Source organism: Erythrolamprus reginae, chromosome 7, assembly GCF_031021105.1.
Source record: "Erythrolamprus reginae isolate rEryReg1 chromosome 7, rEryReg1.hap1, whole genome shotgun sequence".
NCBI classification, from domain to species: domain Eukaryota; kingdom Metazoa; phylum Chordata; class Lepidosauria; order Squamata; family Dipsadidae; genus Erythrolamprus; species Erythrolamprus reginae.
Genome location: NC_091956.1, coordinates 52,938,879 through 52,957,968, shown reverse-complemented (window position 1 = coordinate 52,957,968; position 19,090 = coordinate 52,938,879). Strand labels below are relative to the sequence as shown.

The window sequence follows — 19,090 nt, the reverse complement described above, 5'->3', positions numbered from 1 at the left end:
GCAAATAAAATCTGTGAGAAGGCTATCCTGGCCATAGCTGCTACCTTTTCTTCGGGGAGGAGCTGTGAGTCTAAGAAGATACTCCAATTGCTCACCAGTTTTAAAAGGGAAAGCATGAGCATCTCTGGCACCATAAAAACCCTATGAAGTTGTAGCCACTTGGTCTTCTCAGGCTTTAGTTTAAATCTGTTCTTCCTCTTTCAGATATCAACAGACTCTGGGCATAGCCTACTGATGATATCTGACCCACTGTTGACTGCTGACCACACAGATATTAAACAGAAATAAAGAGACCGTCAAGTCCTGAGGCATCTTTAAAACTAGGGTTCAAACTGGACTTCTCCATACCGTGATAGAATTCATATGTAGAAAAGGAAAGAGACACACAACGTTGTGCCACCAAACTCATGGCTGATCCATAAAACAATCATGATAAATTATCAAGTCACCAAGAGATGATGAAGAAAAAAAAGATAGCCACACTACCCCCAGCCCAGCTTTGCTGTGTCATCAAGTGGTTAACAAACATCGCCCAGCTCCATACTGTTGCTTTTTGAAGAGGGAGTGTACTTCCTTCTCCTTTAAAACAGGCAGAACCACCCTCTTTCTAGGATGAATTTACTCGATGACTCTAATTGCCTATACAGGAGGTGTCTTGGAAGGCCTTTACCAACTAGGAGAGATAAAGCTCTCATAAGCAAGTAGACAGAATCTGTATGTATGTCCCTCTGAGTTAGATTTGGATTCTCGATAACTGACTGGCCAAGTCTCTGCATTTTTGTTAACAAGGTTTTTCAAAAGTGGTTGTATTTCCCTTTTTCTACAGCTGAGAATGACTAACCCAGGGTCACCCAGTTGGCTTTGTGCCTAAGGCAGGATTAGAACTCAGCTATCCCTGTTTTTAGCCTGGTGCCTTAACCACTACACCAGACTGGTTCACCAGGAGCATCCTATCCACTTCCTAAAGAGTCTCAGAGTCAGACATAAGGTAACAAGATTAAATTATTCTTGGCCAGTTCAACAGCATCTGTCTAGTCAAGGTCTGCATTAGGATAGATCTGAACAACTTTATCTGCCAGATGCCCAGAACGTTTCTAACAGTAGCTGTAGATATTCTTGTGACACCTCCCACCCCAACAAGAAACAGGCCACTTTAAGCAGGGCCTCCAATTGGCTACCTGCAAATGCAAAAATAATTGCACTTTGACTGTTGCCAAATATAACCCCTAATATCAGTTCATGCACATGCTCAATTGAGTTTGCACTTCACGTCTTTCAAGCAATGCTCTAGGAGTCATTTCCCAAATCTTCTAAAAAAAACCCTAACAACCCAGAAAGCCCCCAATGATTGATATACATATAAAATTAAAAATAATCCAAGCCAAGGCTCTCATCATACAGCCATTCCAGACAGATTCCGGTGAGCTGCCTAGATGAACTGCCTAACAAATCACTGGAAAAAATCTCAAGTTCCCTCTGATATCCATCCAGGCTCATTACCCACCTGGGATAGACCAATGGGATAGGTACCACCGCCATACAGGGGTGGGCATGGAGAACAGAGCACCTCCAGTAAGGTGAAAGGACTGATGGTAATATTATATAGTACCTTCAGATCAAGTCACTCTCTCTTGAAATAAAAAATAAGTCTAGTGTGTGATCACTTATGAGTTGGCCCTTAATAACTTGATCAGGTCAATGGTTGTTATTGCAGTAATGAATCTAAACTTTATCTTAAACATCTGACTATGCATATGCAATCCACAGTACATATCAACAGTGTTCTTTGAGTTATTCGCTGAAAAAGAATCACTAAAAAATAAAGAATTCTAAAAGTTAGAAATAACAAAATATCTTCTAGGTATGTTTGAAAGGACTTAGCCATAATATTCAGGAGTTATTTTTATCTGATTAAAATTCTAACTCAAACTCAATTTCAAAACATCTCAAAATTGCTGGATTTTAAATCTAGATATGCTTTATATTTTGCACCGAAGCCACTTTCTAGAGCAGAAAATACACCTTTTAAACTTTTTCTTTCATAGCAAGTGTTAAGAACTAAGTAATTCAACTGTTCTTGCAAAACTTTGCAACACTTACTTTGCTTCAACTTTCATTCCGATTCACTCTTTATTTTGCTGCGCAATCTAACAGCCTTGGGAAAGCGTGGACATGCAACTATGTGGGAGGCAAACTCTGAATTCTCAATTCAATGAGACCTGCTGCTAAGTAAATGTCTCTTGAGGAAATTTAGTAACAAGAACCAACAGGGTTGCACGGTGTAAAGAAAACAGTGGTGTTCTTCCCAGGGCAGGCTGAGACTGAATCTTTTCAGGAAGCTTTGAAATAAGAATAATCTTGCTTGTTAGTATTTATTCCCTCTATTTATAATCTTGTATCTCAGTGTTTCCCAACCTTGGCAACTTGAAGATATCTGGACTTCAACTCCCAGAAGTCCGCAGCCAGCGAATGCTGGCTGGGGAATTCTGGGAGTTGAAGTCCAAATATCTTCAAGTTGCCAAGGTTGGGAAACGTTGTATCTTAACAGAAAGGGAATTTTAGAGATGTGTTTAGGATCGCCTTGTCAATCTTGCCCAAGTGTATGTACTGTATTTTATTTGTTTGTTTTGTCAAGTACGTATTGGTGGTATACAGAGATATAATATTCATATACATGATACTAGTAAAAGAGTAGGACGGGGAGGAATGGCACTCTGGTGCACTTACGCACGCAAAATAAAAATTTTAAAAATGTGGAAAAATAAAAAAATAAATAAAACGGGTGACGGGTACCCTCGCTTCTAGTCTCTGAGTTTATTTATTTAATTTGACTTCTATGCCGCCCAATACCGAAGGACAAAGCGTATAAATTCTGCAACTTGCTTTTCACGATTAGATAAAACAGATCAGAGAATGGCTTGATTTTCTGGCGTCGTCATGAACCGCCAATGGACAACAACAGCGTGGGCTTTCAATGAATGCCCAGTCTGGTTCATTGAACGCGGGTGGGGAAACCGTCCTCAGCAAGCACCGAGGCCGTCAAAAGGGCCGGGAGGACGTTCAGGGCTACCTCTCCACAGACCGGCGCTCAATAGATGTCGCGCGGCGCCCCTCGCTTCTCGAACTGAGACCGACCGGGCTGACTTCCGACGTTCCGCCGCGTCGCGCGGTTGCCGGCCCCCTCGGCCCTGCGTGGTTTTCGCCCTCCTCCTCCCTTCCTATTGGCGGGGACGCCGAGCAGCGCCCGCCAACCGGCTGGCTCCGTTTCTAAGTGGTCCTAGTGCCTCTCGCATCCCTGCGCTCACTTGGAAAGGCGGGCCTGGCGCTACGCAAGACAACTCGGCTGCGCCGCCTCCGTATCGTGCGCTGTTTTCTTCCCCACTCTTTTTTTTCCCCCTCTCCCCTTCCCTTCCCTCCCTTTAGGGGCGACTTAAATAGGAGCGCCGGCCGCTCCAGCCGCAGACCGCGTTAAGTGGTGGCTGTCCGCTGACTTGCGCCCAAGGGAGCGCGCCCGGGAGGAGACCGGACCAAGAGGAAAGCAGGTGGGTGAGCCAGGCGGGCTGTCATGCCGCAAGCGGGGAGCTTTCCGGCCCCCCGCCCGCTCCAGACTTCTGGAGGGCAGTGGGGATTTTCCCGCTTCTTCCCGCTCCTGCTGCTGCTGCCTTGCCTGCCCGGGCGGACCCGAGCCTTTGCTCCCTTCTTCCGATCAGCCAGCCTAACCTGCCCGGCCGGCGCCGCAATTGCATCGCTGCCTCCCGCTGCGCCCGGAAAAGGGGGCGGGGAGCCGGGCGACTGAAGGAAAAGAGCCGCACGTCAGGGAGCTGGGGGCATAAAGGTGGGGCCTCCCACTTCTCTAGGCCGCTCGGAGAGGCGCTTTGCTCTCGCTGGCCCCTCGGATCAGGCAGGGGCTGCCGTAGGATCTTCCCTAGGTCGGTATTGGCTGGATGCAGCCTATCAGCGCGGGCAGGAAATGGGTTATTTTGCGGCGGGGGTTTGCTTTGGGTTCAATTAAGCCCCCTCCCCCGGGGGGGTGGGGGTCTGAAGGGTTTTGTCTGGGGAGATAAAGGCACAAATGATTGCGAAGGGGAGGTGTGGAAGTGGTTTGGCTTTTGTTCTGTTGAACGCACCTATGGTGTATGGGGGGGGGGGGACCTTGGATTACAGGAGAGTGGCTTAGATGGGATCCGTGTGCCTTTCCTCCACCGCATTTGGGAGATAACACCAGTCTGTCACTCAAAAACTTGATATTTGGGTCTGTGAGACGGGCCGAGTCAAATGCTGCCCCCCTCTCCCTGCTATAAATTCGTTCTGGCTGAATTTGTCAAGGGAATTATATTGCTCTGGCTGGCTTAAATCACATCTGTTTGATGGAGCAGTCCTGCAGTGACAAGGTAATTTGCAATTATGGCACTTTGCCTATGAACTCTTAGGCAAAAGACATCCACTATGTCTTGTAATGCCTCTCTTTATTTTGCAGTGCTTTTTCCATTCCTTTTAAAGCTTCCTGGAAGTACCTGGTGCTTTTAAAATGTTGGTTTTTGTCTATATATTTCTAGAGATTGAATAGCTCCAGAAATGATCATATTCTCTGGAGAAGATTGCAGAATCTTTTGTTCTTGTTGCTGCTGGTGCCGCCAATGTGGCTGTCGTTAATTAACCAAGCCTGTTGCTTCTTCTGCAGCTATCAATATCGGAATTTTCTTCTTCAAGAGAAAAGGCTGGCGTTTTATTCCTTCACTCAACATATCACTGTATTGGATACTACTATCCAGGAACAGCCAGATCACATTTAACGTTTATTAATGATGTCTGGTCTTGGCTATTTTAGTTTGATGGCCAGATTCTGGTCATGGGATTAAAGAAAGAGAAAGCTCCTCTTCTGGATTAGTAGCTGGACAAAGAAGAGGAAACAAGAAGTAGAAATACATGTTGAATTCTCCCAGTGCCAGATTAAACCAGTAACATCTCTATGTGTTTGTATTAATGCTTCATAAATGAAAAGGAAACCTTCAGACTCTGAGATCAGGGATTCAGATTACAGTGTAAGGTTCAGTTTAATGAAGTGCAGATTGGGTCAAAAATTAATCTCTTTTCAGATATAGGTTCTGAATTGGTGACAGGCATCCAGAAAAAAGATCTTAAGTTTTTGTGCATTTGCTATGGATAAAAATGCCACGGATAAAAATGTATAAATGGTCTGCAAAGGGTATAAGGCTTGATGAAACAGGCATCATGACCTCTTTATGTCAAAACATGATTTAAAGACTTGCTTTAAACATAAGTTGCAAGTATATAAAGGTAGAGATTTTGCCATTGTATATGTGTCATCATTTTGATGGAGTCTTGGTTTGCTGGAGATTTTGTGCTTCTCCATGGGACATCATTAAAAAGGAATATCAATATATTTGCCAGTATCTTAATTGTTGATATAATCGTACCCTATGTGGAGAGAAAGAGGAGAGAGCGCCCATCAAAAGTGCAGAAGGTAACCACATTTCACCTAGGAATTTGAAAAGACTGAATATAGACAAGATAGTGATGGGTATAATTATACATGGAGTGGGAGGTTTTTTTGTAATTTTGTAATGTTGAGACATTGAAAAGAAAATACTTTTCATACAGCTACATTTGATTTATGGCATTTGCTATCTCAAAATTTTAGTGACAGTCACCCATATTTTAACCTATTTTTATTCAGGAAGAAAATTTCTATGAAACTTTATTAACAATGGGTACTGTACATTAACCTGGATAAAGCATGTAATAATACACTATATAAAGCTCTAATGCCTGGCTCGGGGTTGTCTTTACAGGTAATTCTGTTTGGTCATACTAATGGCCTTTTTGTGGTTTCCAATATACCAATTTCTCAAGGTTTTGACACTAATACTCTGAAACTCGTGTTTGTTTGCCTTTAATGAAGTGCTGCTTAAATATTGGCTTCTGAGAACAGAATTTGTGGCCTAATTATTTGCTGTTATGAAGCAATGCAGAGCCAGGAATTAATTGTGATGTTTGCTCAGCCACTTAAATCTCCTTATTAAGGGGCAACACGTTAGACTTACTATTACATTTGAAACTGTGATTAAAAGCAAATACTGGGTTGGGTCTAGGTTATGAATCTGTAGGAAGGCAAAACATTGCAAATTGTACTTTGTCTTTGAAGGTACTGTTAACCGTTCCTCAAAGAAATAAAACTTGCTTTCAGGAAGGCAAAATCTTGGAGGAAAAAGCTTGATTTTATAGTTACATGGTATTTATAAAATCATAGTATATGAAGGGGCAGTTAAACCATTAATCTATCCAAGGCTAAATAAAGCATTTATGACAGATGGTTATCCATCCTCTGCTTAAATATATCCAGAAGATAAGAACTTGTCATCTGTATGTGTTTGGCTGTCCAATCATTAAATTATTTCTACTGTTTGGAAATTTTCCAAAAGATTCAACAAGAATCTGTCTTCTGTATTATATGGATCCAGAAAAGAAATCCATAAAGACAATAAGTTCTCTGAATGTAAATATAGTAATATTTTATTTCTCAAATAATGCTCTTTTTGTAGGCTAAGATACTATTTTAATAATTATTTTCAATTACAATGGAAGACAAATATGGATAGTGTTCCATTAAATTTTTTGCTGTTATAGAATGCCCCCTGATTAAAATACGGTTAATGTTTTTAGAAACTAAAGAAAAGTGCCCAGTCTGTAGTTTATTCATTAGTAAGTGGATAAATGTTGTCTAAATCAATCAACAACATAACTATAATGATGCCCAGTGCTCAGTTGAAAATACTTTAAAAAGAAGTCCAAGAATGCAGATGTTTCTGTTTAAACTTTCTTTGAAAGGCTAAGTAGGATTGGATTTTTTGCTGGAGTTGGTGATGTGAAATTTTGCTCAATTGTATGTTAGCAACATACCCAAAATAACTCATAATGTGATTTTGGTTTTTCTGAATGGCTTTCTTTTAGAGGTTTCCGGAATTTAAAATATGATGTCAACTAGTTTATGCAGCAGTGTGTCTTTTAACTCTAAAATTTATCTCAGTACTTCATCAGGAAGTTACATAGTAGACAGCTGATCACATGGATGGCATATTTTATATTTCCTATATTTAAGAAGAGGAACTAATGGTCAGCTCTGACATGTGCCTCTGCCCAGCCACTAAAAATATTGTGCAGTATGTCAAATTATTTTTTTAATGTTCCTGAATTCATTCCTGCTTGACTCTGCAAGTGGGAAGGGGCAGGGAGGTCTTTCCATTACTGCTGCTAACTAATAGTATGTCAATGAATGTAAACAATTTAAGCAGTCACCAACCCATAGCAATATTGAACTCATGAATTGACTCTGTACTTTAATTTTATTAAGACAGCCAAGACAAAGTAACTTTAGCCACATAATTTTTTCTACTTTTTCTGACACTGGGGGCAACAGCAAAAAAAATGCCTCTGCTAATCAAACAGAAGATGGCCAATGTCCACAGAAATCTCCAAGCCGAGGGACAGAATAATCTGGTAGGTTGTTTTGCCCCATGTTGGCATGAATTGAACATCACCTTTGATTGTCTTGGCAGCAGTTTTAAAATAACATGTGATAGCTTTCCTCGACTTTGAGTTATTAAGTTTGAGTTATTAAGCAAAACTGGACTTATTCCCCAGAATTGGGCTGTTAAGTAATTGTCTTGCAGTATGCCATTTAAGAATAATGGAAAAGTGTCCTCCTTCAGCTGACACTTCCCTAAATTAGTTTGATGCCTGTCAACTCCTCCACAAACCTTAAGATAGATTTTTCAGATATTGACCTCTCCAGTAGTTTAAAAACAGGGGAAGAGCCGCTGAGGAATTGATGCAATGCTATGTATTAATTTGAGTGGCATATCTTTCACCCCAATCTGAAAGTAATGAATGAATAGTGTGATTGCTAAAAGTGTCATGGGGGGTGGAGCTGATTTCTAGAACAATGATCCTGATTAAACAAGTCATTATAGATTTGCTTCCCCCCCCTCCCTCCCTTCGACTTAATCGGCAGAGCTGGAAGGAGAAAAGCCATTGGCTCCTCTGGGGTAGCACTATACTGGAGAAGTTGGCAATTGCCCTCGAATGATGTCTGCCTACTGGCAGACAATAGAAGAGCATTCTGCCCTCTGTAAATAGATGATTGTACTTGGCAAAAGGAGGGGGAGGAGCTTGGAATGAGTACACTGAGTCAACTTGGATGAGGGGTTGCTAAGCTGAGCACAGCTGAAAAGACCACATCTTGGCTGATTCAGTATTTTACTTAGGCGTGTGTCAAGGGGCTTTTTTTTGGCTGGAAGCATGGCATTCATTTGACTAGCTGAGCAAGATATACGAGACAGGGTCAGAGCTCCCTGCACATAGCTCTTTGCGACAGTTTTCTAAAGCTAAAAGTTTGGGTAAATGGTTAATGATCAATTTATTTGTTGAATTAAAGTTATAGCTATGAATGTATAATCAAAAAGTTTGTCTCACCCAGCCTTTAGGTATTTGCTGCTTAGACAAAAGTATTGGAAGGTATTTTCCAGGTTCACATATAATGTTAAGGTGTAATATGCCTCTGATTTTGACAAATGAATCCACATCTCTGTTGTGGAATCTTAAAAGGTTGAAAATAAAAACACTGCATAATAGTGTCTTTAGAACAGCCACATAGCTCATACCTAAAGTTGAGCTTTTCTTATGGCATGTAAGACAGCATAAGAGAAGTGTTTGCGTGTTTGATGTTGATGTGAAAAGAAGAGGTTAGCGTGGATTACCCAATTTTTCACAGCCTGTTACCTACTGAATTTTTTGGATCCTGGCCATGGTGGCTGGCTACTCTGAACAAAGAAGAAGGGCCATTGGATTATAGAAAAATTAAGAGCCATATCTATTCAAATTAAAACCTGATGTTCTTTAAAGAATTTTTGTGGGATAATCTTTAGGGTTTTTTTTAAAAAAAAATTCTTACCAATCTAATGGCCTTGCTTGCAGAAATATTTGTAAGGTACAACTACTGGAAGTGCACTGAATAAATTGACAGCAAATTCTTATCTTTCATTGTCACATTTTTAAAGTGGTTCATGGGCAACTTTACACTTTAATGTATAAGAATATTTGTGAAATAGTAAATGGCAGCATTAGTGCAAATAGGATTTTGTCATATAGAAATGATTTAAAAAATACATTACACTGGAACTTAATCTAACTGGTGTAGCAAAAATGGTGCAACTTGGAAACGATTCAGCTTGAAGCTAAGGAGAAAGATATTTTATTCAGAATATTAAAGATACAGCTGGAAACAAGACTTATAAAAGTTGAAACAAGGCAGGGTTAGGTTCTTCCTGGTTTGGACCTCTTTATCTGAACCGGTAGCAACTGACTGGTGACATCACAATGATGTCACCAAACCGGATCGGTCAATGCTAGTCCGTGGGTACAGCCATCATTTTCTTTAAAAAATTGTTTTTTATTTCTTTTTGTGCATGTGCAGAAGCTGAGTTCTGCCACTGTGCATGCAGTTGCCATCAGTTTTTAAGCTTGTTTTTGGCGGTGTTGTGTTGGAGGAAGCAAACTGGTAGCGAGGTAAGTTAGAGCACACCTCTGCTTCCAAGGTCCCCCGTGCCCCTTTTGGCTCCCAGGGGGATGTAGGGAGGCTTGCTAGGCCCCAAAAGGGTGCTAAGTGGGCTTTCAAGAGAGAAAGAAAGAATGAAAGAACCCCTCACTGTTTAGGGATCCCCACGTGCACAGAGTTTGAGTTGAGAGGTTATTGTAAGTGGCTGCTAGCTATCCTTCTAATCTAAGCTAATCAACAGTGGAGCTCTAAGAATGCCGGATCAAAATGTCTGGTGTTTTTTTCCTGCTACTAAAAACCCTCTGGGTTCTTCAAGGGAAGGAAGGGAGGGAGAGAGAGAAGAAAGGAAAAACAAAAGGAAGAAAGAGGGGAAGGAAGGGAGAAAAAGAAGGCAAAGAAGAAGCTAAAAAAAGAGAGAGAAAAAGAAAGAAAGAAAAAGACAGAAAAAGAAAAAAGATAAAGAAAAAAGAAGGGAGCGAGAGGAGGGAGAGAAAGGAAGAAGAGGAAAGAAGCACCACAAACACTGCCACTAGATGTGGTTTCAGAAGACACTTTGAAACAGCACAGCAATTTAGGGTGGAAGATATCTCAGAGGTCATCTAATCCAACCCCATGCTGCAGCCGGAAATTGCCTCTAACAGAGAGGAAAATTGCTAGAAAGGAGAAGGAGTTTACTAGGACAAGGTTGCCATGCAGAGGAAGGCAGGCATAGTCCTTGACTTAGACCACAATTGAGCCCAAAATTTGGTTGCTAAGCAAGAGTGTTGAGTTTCACCTCACTTTACTCAATCCATGACATTTCCTGGCTCTAACAGTGATTCTTCCGTAACTTCTGAAGGCATGTGTAATGTTCTAATGTACAGAAATTATAGCTAAATGTGTGGCAGAAAGTGGACTCTGGATGTGTTTTTCCAAATGCAGTAAGTGAAGTTGAATGTGTAGTTTTAGAAGAGGTGTGTGTGTATGTGTGCGTGTATGGATGTGTGCATACCCATACAATATGTATACAGTAGTAAATAATGTATCTTTTTGTGCATCTGTTTGTAATATGTATGTACACATACGGCATATATACATAGGATTAAAATACTACATTTTGGATGTAGTAAATAGATAGACAAGGAAATTGTATCTTGTTTGAAGCCTTGAGGTGAAGAGAGGCCAACCACCCTAACCCCTAGCCCTTGACATGAATGACATCAAGTTGGCCACGCTCACCTAGTCACATGACCACCCAACCGCATGACCACACAGCAATCCCTACCCAGTCACATGACTGCCAAACCACTCTCGCCTAGTCACATGACCACGAAGGCATGTCTACCATCAAGCCGTGCCCACAAAATAAGCCATGTCTACACAGTAGTAAACAAATTTGGAACCCACCCTTGGAAAGGCATTGCTGGTAATCCTGAAACACAAACTAATTGTTGTATTCTAATTTCCTATTGAGACATATGCAAAGAATTCCTGACACCTGTTGTAATTTCAATTCTGGAATGGACTCAAAAAATTTAAATACAATTTCTATTACCATGTTTTCCCCAAAATAAGACCCTGTCTTGCAGTTTTTTTGAACCCTGAAATAAGTACTTGGTCATACTGCCATACACTTAAAAGCCCGATTGGGCTTATAGTCAGGTGATATCTTATTTTGGAGAAAACAGGGTAGTAGACCCAAAGATAACTCTTGCCACTCCACTGTATAGCTTGTAAAACTTGTCTATTGCTGATAAGTAAATAGTGGAAGGAGAATTGCAGATCTTCTATCTTGTGTTCTGTATTTTCTTGTGGGTTCCAAATTTGTTTACTACTGTGTAGACATGGCTTATTTTGTGGGCACGGCTTGATGGTAGACATGCCTTCATGGTCATGTGACTAGGTGAGAGTGGTTTGGCAGTCATGTGACTGGGTAGGGATTGCTGCTCTTTAGGTTTTTATTTAATATGATTCATTCTGTCTCAGTTACTGACATAAAATAACGAATTGGTAATGATTTGGTAATCATTGACATATATATGCCATGCTTCTGAATTGATCTGCTTTGGAATTGTTGTAATTTTTACCAACAATTCCAAAGCAGATCAATTTTATCCCTTTCAAAATGAGAAGATTGTGAAAGGTTGTTCCAGAACTGAGAAAAGTCTAGTTGCAATAACTCTTATGGGTGAATATGGTGAAACAGAGGAGGTCTGCTCCTCAGCATAAACTCAGGACCCGGTCCAGAGAGAGAGAGGCTGCAAGATTTCAGTCTGTTACCATGTAGGTAACCATGAAAAAAAGATATTAGTTGGGGGAAAGATCAAAAGCAACGTGAGAAAATATTATTTCACTGAAAGAGTAGTAGATCCTTGGAACAAACTTCCAGCAGACGTGGTTGGTAAATCCACAGTAACTGAATTTAAACATGCCTGGGATAAACATTGTAAGATAAAATGCAGGAAATAGTATAAGGGCAGACTAGATGGACCATGAGGTCTTTTTCTGCCGTCAGTCTTCTATGTTTCTATGATATTAGGCTTTCTACCCTTTTCTTCATAACATCTGCTGCCTTAGTAGATCAAAACTGTCTACATCTGATCTTTCCAAGTTTCATTTGGGAATAAAAATAAGCTGTTGATGGACAGTGATGATTGTGCTGCCAGTTGTGTGTTTCTGAGATGAACATTGTTCCTTTGCATGCCATGTTCCGTGAGGCATGCAGTGAGATGGCCTCAGACTCTTGTTTCCATTGGCCTACCTTGTCTCAAAGATAAGTATGCATTTTGTCTGCTGGTAAACTTTGGCCTAGTGGGCAAAAAATGTAAGGGTGAGCATGTGACGGATATTCTGAGACACCTTGGCAGCAGAGTGAAACATAAGCTGAACAGACGCACCAGGACTTTAAAAGGAATTTTTTAAAAAAATCTTTGCTTTTTTCCTTCCTTCTTGTCTCAGTTAGAGATTTAAAGAGACAAGTAGAAGAAAATTCCTTCAGTGTGTCAAGTCATATACAAAAAATTTATATATTGGATTGCAGGCCAAGTATCAGTAGATGCCTTTAAGCTTACGGTTTAAAGAACATTCATTGCAGCTTTTAAAGAGCTTGAGAGAAAGTTTTGTCAGAGAGTAATTTTTTAAAAACTATGTTAAGGCAATATGTCCTTCAGCCTAAAGTACAGGGGTCCCTTGACTTTCGCGGGGGATACGTTCCAAGACCGCCCACGAAAGTCAAATTTCCGCGAGATAGAGACACTCCCTCCCTCCCTTTCTTCCTCCCACTCCCTCCTCCATTGCTGGTTTTACCTGCCCCCAGAACACGCAGGGGCAATGGGGTGGCAAACTGGGGGATTTGCTGTGCTTGCTGCCGGTGTCTCCCATGGCGTTGGTGGCAGCACCAGTGTTTAGGGTAAGGGCAGGGGAAGGGGAAGCTCAAGGCAAGAGGGATCCAGGCCAGGATTCAAAGCCAGGATTCCAGGCCGGTCAGCTGGGAGGTCGGATGCTACCACTAAGGGAGATGGCTTAGGTGGGTGGTGGAAGAACTTTTTGGCCCACCACAAGCCATCCCCATGATTAGCGCATGGCCCCCTGACCCAAAAATGCCCTCAGCTCCTCCCCCTTCGGGCGAGTTAGGGTGGTCTTGTTTGTCCGCAAGGCTCGGCTTCAAATAGAGCATACCAACACTCCAAGAATTAAAGGGGAGGGATCGGGAGGCTGGGGCGGAAGCGGAGCTTTTATTTAAAGAAGCAGGACGGCTGGGGTGGGGGGTGGAGGAGGAGAGTTAAAACTCACAGTACTGTACTTTGGGCGGCCGTGGGAAAACCTGTGGTGTTAAAAAAAAGTGGAGTATTTTTTTTCAATTTTTTTGAAAATTCGTGGTATAGCCTTTCCGCGAAAGTCGGACCTGCAAAAGTCAAGGGACCATTGTAGGTACAAAAAATGCAAAATATACTGCTCAAAAAAATAAAGGGAACACTCAAATAATACATCCTAGATCTGAATGAATGAAATATTCTCATTGAATACTTTGTTCTGTACAAAGATGAATGTGCACTATAGCATCTGAAATTGATTGTCAATCAGTGTTTGTTTGTTTATTCGGGGTTTTTTGTGCCGCCTTTCAGGGCGGTTACAACATGTTGCTTCCTAAGTGGACAGTTTGATTTCACAGAAGTTTGATTTACTTGAAATTATATTGTGTTGTTTAAGTGTTCCATTTATTTTTTTGAGCAGTGTATATGTTCAAACCCTGGATGGTATATCTATTAAAGTATGTCATTTGGTAGTCTCGGTTTTTAAATGTCCTGCCATAGAAATATATATTTCACTGTTAGAATATACAGGCAGTTGTTGACTTATGATCATAATTGAGCCTGGATTAATGATCATAAATTGTGCCAGTTGTTAAGTAGGTCACACATGATCACACACTCAATTTTATTATCTTTTTACAGCAATCATTAAAGGAAAACGTTATACCCAGTGGATATTTTTTTACCAAAAACTGGGTGGAAAGCTGCTTTTCACCCACCTCCCCATAAATCATACGCATGTCACCACAGAACTTTGTAAATAGATGTGTACCATTATTAAGTACCTCAAATGTATCCATATGAATGAGGGAGGGGGAGCTCTTGGAACTTTGAAACTGGATTGCAAGTAGTTCTGGAGAAGTCCATTGTAACTTCAAGTGGTTGCTAAGCGACTGGTCATATGTCAGGGACTACCTGTAGATGTATCTAACTTGGTATGGTGTTAAAGTTACATCCTTTCCCTCAGAGATGAAGAAGGCTTCATATATTCCATATAGGATTGGGCTCACTTCTCCTCTTTTTTGTCAACAGATTTTAGCAGACACGGTTTGCAGCAGATTGAATAAATGCAGCCGATCACAATGCAGGCCCATGAATTGTTTCGGCATCTGCGAATGCCAGAACTCGACGATGTACGGCAGTATGTACGTACTCTTCCGACGAACACACTGATGGGTTTTGGTGCTTTTGCAGCCCTGACAACTTACTGGTATGCCACAAGACCTAAAGCTCTGAAACCACCATGTGACTTAGCTATGCAGTCTGTAGAAATAGAGGTAAGCAGTCAAGCATTTTTATTTCTTTGATTACTTACTTGATAAAAACTAATAATGCTATGGTAATTTTAGTTAGTCTTTACAAAAAAGAGCTTTGGGTTAAGGGTTTAAGATAAATGGATATATTTAGATAAAATGTTTTGAAACTGATTAAAAAGGGCTATTCAGAATCTATACAATATTTTGTGTCAGTATTTTTTCAATCTTGGCACCTTTAAAGAAAAAGCATGGTTGGCTAGGGAATTCTATGAGTTGAAGTATACACATCTTAAGGGCTCTGACACTGAGAAACAAATCTTGTGTTTAGTGCAAGCAGCAGAACCTGAATTTCCTTAGCTGATTAACAGACTAAAAGTCTTGTAGAATATGGACATTAGAGTTTTTAGGAAGACAGGCATAACTGTGGGACAATGCCTATTCAAAGCACTTCTCGTTTGAAGCTTAAATAATGTATTGCTGAACTTTCCTCCAGGAAACTTGCCTAAGATTCCTTAGGCAATCTTGGAAATTGCCAACATTTTTTTCTCCTAAAGAGAAAATTTGGAAAAAAGATTTTTGGATTTGGAAAAAAAAGTCCAGCTGATAAAGAATTGCTAAGCTACAGTTCCCCCTGCTCTTTTCAGACTATTGCAGTTATGAGCTATGATTGAACTTTGCATTATTTTCTTTGTTTCAGTAGAATTCTAGAACTCTGGATGTGTGATTTAAATACTTGCAACCAGGCAAAATATAATCCCATTTAGTATCTTCTGTTGACTGAATCCATATGCCTTGCCTTCTAATGAAGAACATTTGTCTATTAATTCAGACTAACATTGGCTATGATGTTTAGTAGTTGGATGGTATTCTGCAGCCACATTCATAGCGAGATGCAGCTGGTAACTTAATTGAACCCTCATGAGATTTAGTGATTCATCTGTTATACATGTGCAAGCCACCTTCATTTATAAAGTCTCTTTTTCATGTAAAAATGTCCAGATTACATATTGAAGCTCGTGCAAAGTAACCGTACTTGTCCCACAATTTTATTTTTGCACTAATAAAGCAAATAGCATTAAGCTAGTTATTTCACATCCATAACATTAAAAATTATTGGGAAATATAAGCTTATCAGTGGACTGTTGTCATAAGGTACATTTTATGTCTCACTGAGATCAACCATTCATTAGTACCATTCCAACAATTCATTCAGGCTCAAATATTTTTGGTCATGCAAAAAAGATATTTGTATTTCCTCTTATGAAGTAATTACTGGAAATCTCTTGGCACTCAGTTTTCAAATAATTGATCTGGGCAGGTATTGATTTGCATGTGCAGAGTTCAAAATACAAATTGCTTAATTTATCAGCAGTCTTCGTGACCCCAGATTTTTGGCTGACCTTGGGTAAATTTGTACTTCTCATCGCTCAGCCAGAGGATTTGAACTTCACAAAAGATTGCAGAGGCTGGGGAGGTGAGGGGTGTTATCTTCAAAATTTGTGTTTCTAGAACAATAAATAGCCATTATTATACACTAGGCCTCCTGTCAAATTTCTGAGATACCCAAGAATAGAATCCTCTCCTGAAGGTATTCATAGACACACAGACACATATAATGTCTTCCCTTTAAGGCACCAAGAATATCTGGAAGTGGAGATTTCCTAACATGTTTTCCTCTTGCATTGAGCGCAACATTTCCATTTTGGTGTCCACAGTCTCAGCTTCATGTGATGCTTAGCTCATAAATTGAAATTGATTCCTAGCTTGTATATTTTTCCAAAGTGGCTAAGAAAAACCAGCATGTACTTATTGGATATAATCATGCTGCTGGCATATGAGCTACAATTTAAAAAGTGTTGCTTTATAAATGTAGGTTGTTTGTAGCTAAAATGTAGCTAAAATTGTAGGCCAATATATATAATTACAATTGAAATGTTTGCTTGGAAAGTATTTCATAGATAAAAATAAGTTGGGGTTATGATTTCAATTTCCCCCTCTATATTATATACAGATGAGAAGCCATGCTTTCAAAATTTCTATTATGTGCACTCGCTGATGTTACAGAAATTCTGGCCTTTTGACCCATTTGGAAACAGAGGAGCAAATAAGAACATTTTATATATTGCTCAGCTTCTCATCCTGTGCTGTGCAGGGTTTGAAATTATGACACTGTTTTTAATGGAATCAGCAGAGCAGAGTTTTTAACAGTAGCTGCTAATGCTAATAGATACCCTTTCAAGTAAGCAATGCCTATATTTGGCAATGTGCTAGAAACATCAGATTGCCAGAGATATGGCTGAAATAGAGGTTGACAATCCATGTCATTGGCTAGGCTGAAATGATCTGTCCAAATCAACAATAATATTGTCCAGCCCAATGCAGTACAGTTTGTTCCTCTATCATAGACAGATGCGCCCAGATTTTTTTTTTTCCTCTTCAGAAGTGCACCTGCAACAGTTTTTGTGCAATTACTGGTGTTGTCATCCAGATCCCAATTCCTCAGTAAGACTCTGACTAATAACTTTGTAATTCTACCTTCCACCTCACCCACGGCTGATATACTAGACATAGGGAAAAGACAGCTATTGTGTAATTTGCCGAATGGAAACTGGCAAAGTTTCCAGAATTATGATTTGGAATATCCTGGTTCAAGAGTTTCTTATGAACTTGCTACAGCATTTCCCAAAACATGTGGAATGTTTTTTTAAAATCTTTCCTTCCACCTTCAGCATTTTGATACAAGCTATGAATACATTGCTCAACATTCAATAATGTTGAAAATGAATTTAAGTAACAATGGAAAAGCAGAGAAGGAAATCAGGGAACACGAAGGATCAAAAATATGGATGTAGGTTTTATCAAACTCAAGGCAGCCATAGAAGTATATATTTATGTTTCTTTGTTCATTCCTGTCCGACTGCCCGAACAGATCCCTGCAGCATTCTTGGCAATTTATTTCAGAAATGGTTTGCCATTGTTTCCTTTCTAGGATTGAGAAAAAGTAGTAAGTAGTAAAACTACAAAAGAAACATAAGAAAAACAGCCTTTTTCTTAAAACCAGAAAAGCATAAAATGTAAGACAGAGGTCTTCAAACTTGGTAACTTTAAGACTTATGAACTTCAACTCCCAGAATTTCATGCAGTCAAATTTAATTATTGACACTAAGTATTGTGATTTGTAGCTTTAATATAACTTTAACACAAGCTGTATATGATTTCCCTTGACTCTGGGCTAGAAACAAATTGAAAGTAGTATGTGTCATATGTGTTTGTCAGATTTTTACATGGTATTCTTTTTATTCATTGACACATTTCCTAATTTGATAATTAACATAGTTTGTTGGGCATGATCACAGAAAAAATTGTTCAAAGGTTGTACAAAAGTATATGTGTTTTACTTCGTTTCATACAGGGTGGAGAGCTTGCCAGACGCTCTGCACTCATTGATAATGATGAGCCATTTTCTTACTATTATGATGATGTGAGAACAGTTTATGAAGTCTTCCAGAGAGGCCTGCATGTGTCAAGTGAGTATTGATCATTTGGAAAGGAAGAATAATTCTGGAAGGAGTATATCTTACAGATTTTCATGGAGCCATATCAGCTAGCCAGATATGAACATCCATATACACTTGTTCCAATCACCAGATACTGAAACTGAAAATCATAGGAGTTGAGAATGAACATTTGAAGTTAGTTAACTTATGAAACCTGCATATCAATTCTCTGGGAAATGGAATCTAGTAACATGAATTTGAATTTTAGTATTCTAATATAAAAACCCAGAACTGAGATAGTTGTTGAAGGTTGCTTGGTGCATTATTTTACTTATTTTTAAATTTATTTATCATTTTGAATTTTAAATCTCTACAGACAATGGACCCTGTTTGGGAAAAAGGAAACCAAATCAGCCATATGAATGGATTTCTTACAAGGAGGTAAGTGGATAGGCAAATTTGTATGTGGTTGCAATGCAATGATAGATTAGGTAAGAGGTAGGTTCCTAATAGTATGGAACGGTACACTGGTACGGTAGTGGTCCACCGATTTCACAATTTGCACATGATAGCTCCGGTGCTGTTTCTCCTGCTCCGCGCGCAGGGCCATCTTTTTTTCCTAATTTTTGGTGATTTTTTTTCTCTCTGAGCATGTGCAGAAAGAAAATGGTTCCTCTGCACATGCGCAGAAGCAAAGTCATCATGCAAGTGTAACAAGCATGCGTGCATGCGTGAAACTTTACGATGCACATGCAGCGTACCGGTAGGAAGGCAAGAGGAATCCGCCCCTGGATTAGATATATTCCATCAAAGCAAATAAAGTGTTAAGCAGGGGAGCTAAAAAGCAGAGAAAAACTAGAGGAACAAAATATAAACATTGACTGATGGCCACATGCCCAAATTAAAACAAGATATAAAAAAGGCAAGGAAGAAACAGGCATTGACATGAATGTACAACGACTAGATTAAATA

At 39.9% G+C, this 19,090-nt stretch overlaps 1 protein-coding gene across 6 annotated transcripts in view; it reads left to right on the top strand.

The window, feature by feature from the left end:
• The first annotated feature begins 3,226 nt into the window (after positions 1 to 3,226).
• The window catches only part of ACSL1 (acyl-CoA synthetase long chain family member 1), a 51,757-nt gene continuing 35,893 nt past the window's right edge, over positions 3,227 to 19,090 (top strand). For 2 of the 6 annotated variants that reach the window (XM_070757550.1, XM_070757554.1), the window contains exons 1-4: positions 3,534 to 3,929; positions 14,398 to 14,642; positions 18,034 to 18,148; positions 18,495 to 18,559. In XM_070757550.1, the coding sequence (XP_070613651.1) occupies positions 14,433 to 14,642; positions 18,034 to 18,148; positions 18,495 to 18,559 (390 nt within the window). In that variant the 5' untranslated portion in view covers positions 3,534 to 3,929; positions 14,398 to 14,432. Of the gene's footprint in view, positions 3,930 to 4,314; positions 4,392 to 14,397; positions 14,643 to 18,033; positions 18,149 to 18,494; positions 18,560 to 19,090 lie in introns of those variants that run through there. The other 4 variants (XM_070757552.1, XM_070757553.1, XM_070757556.1 and 1 more) reach the window with 4 other exon arrangements.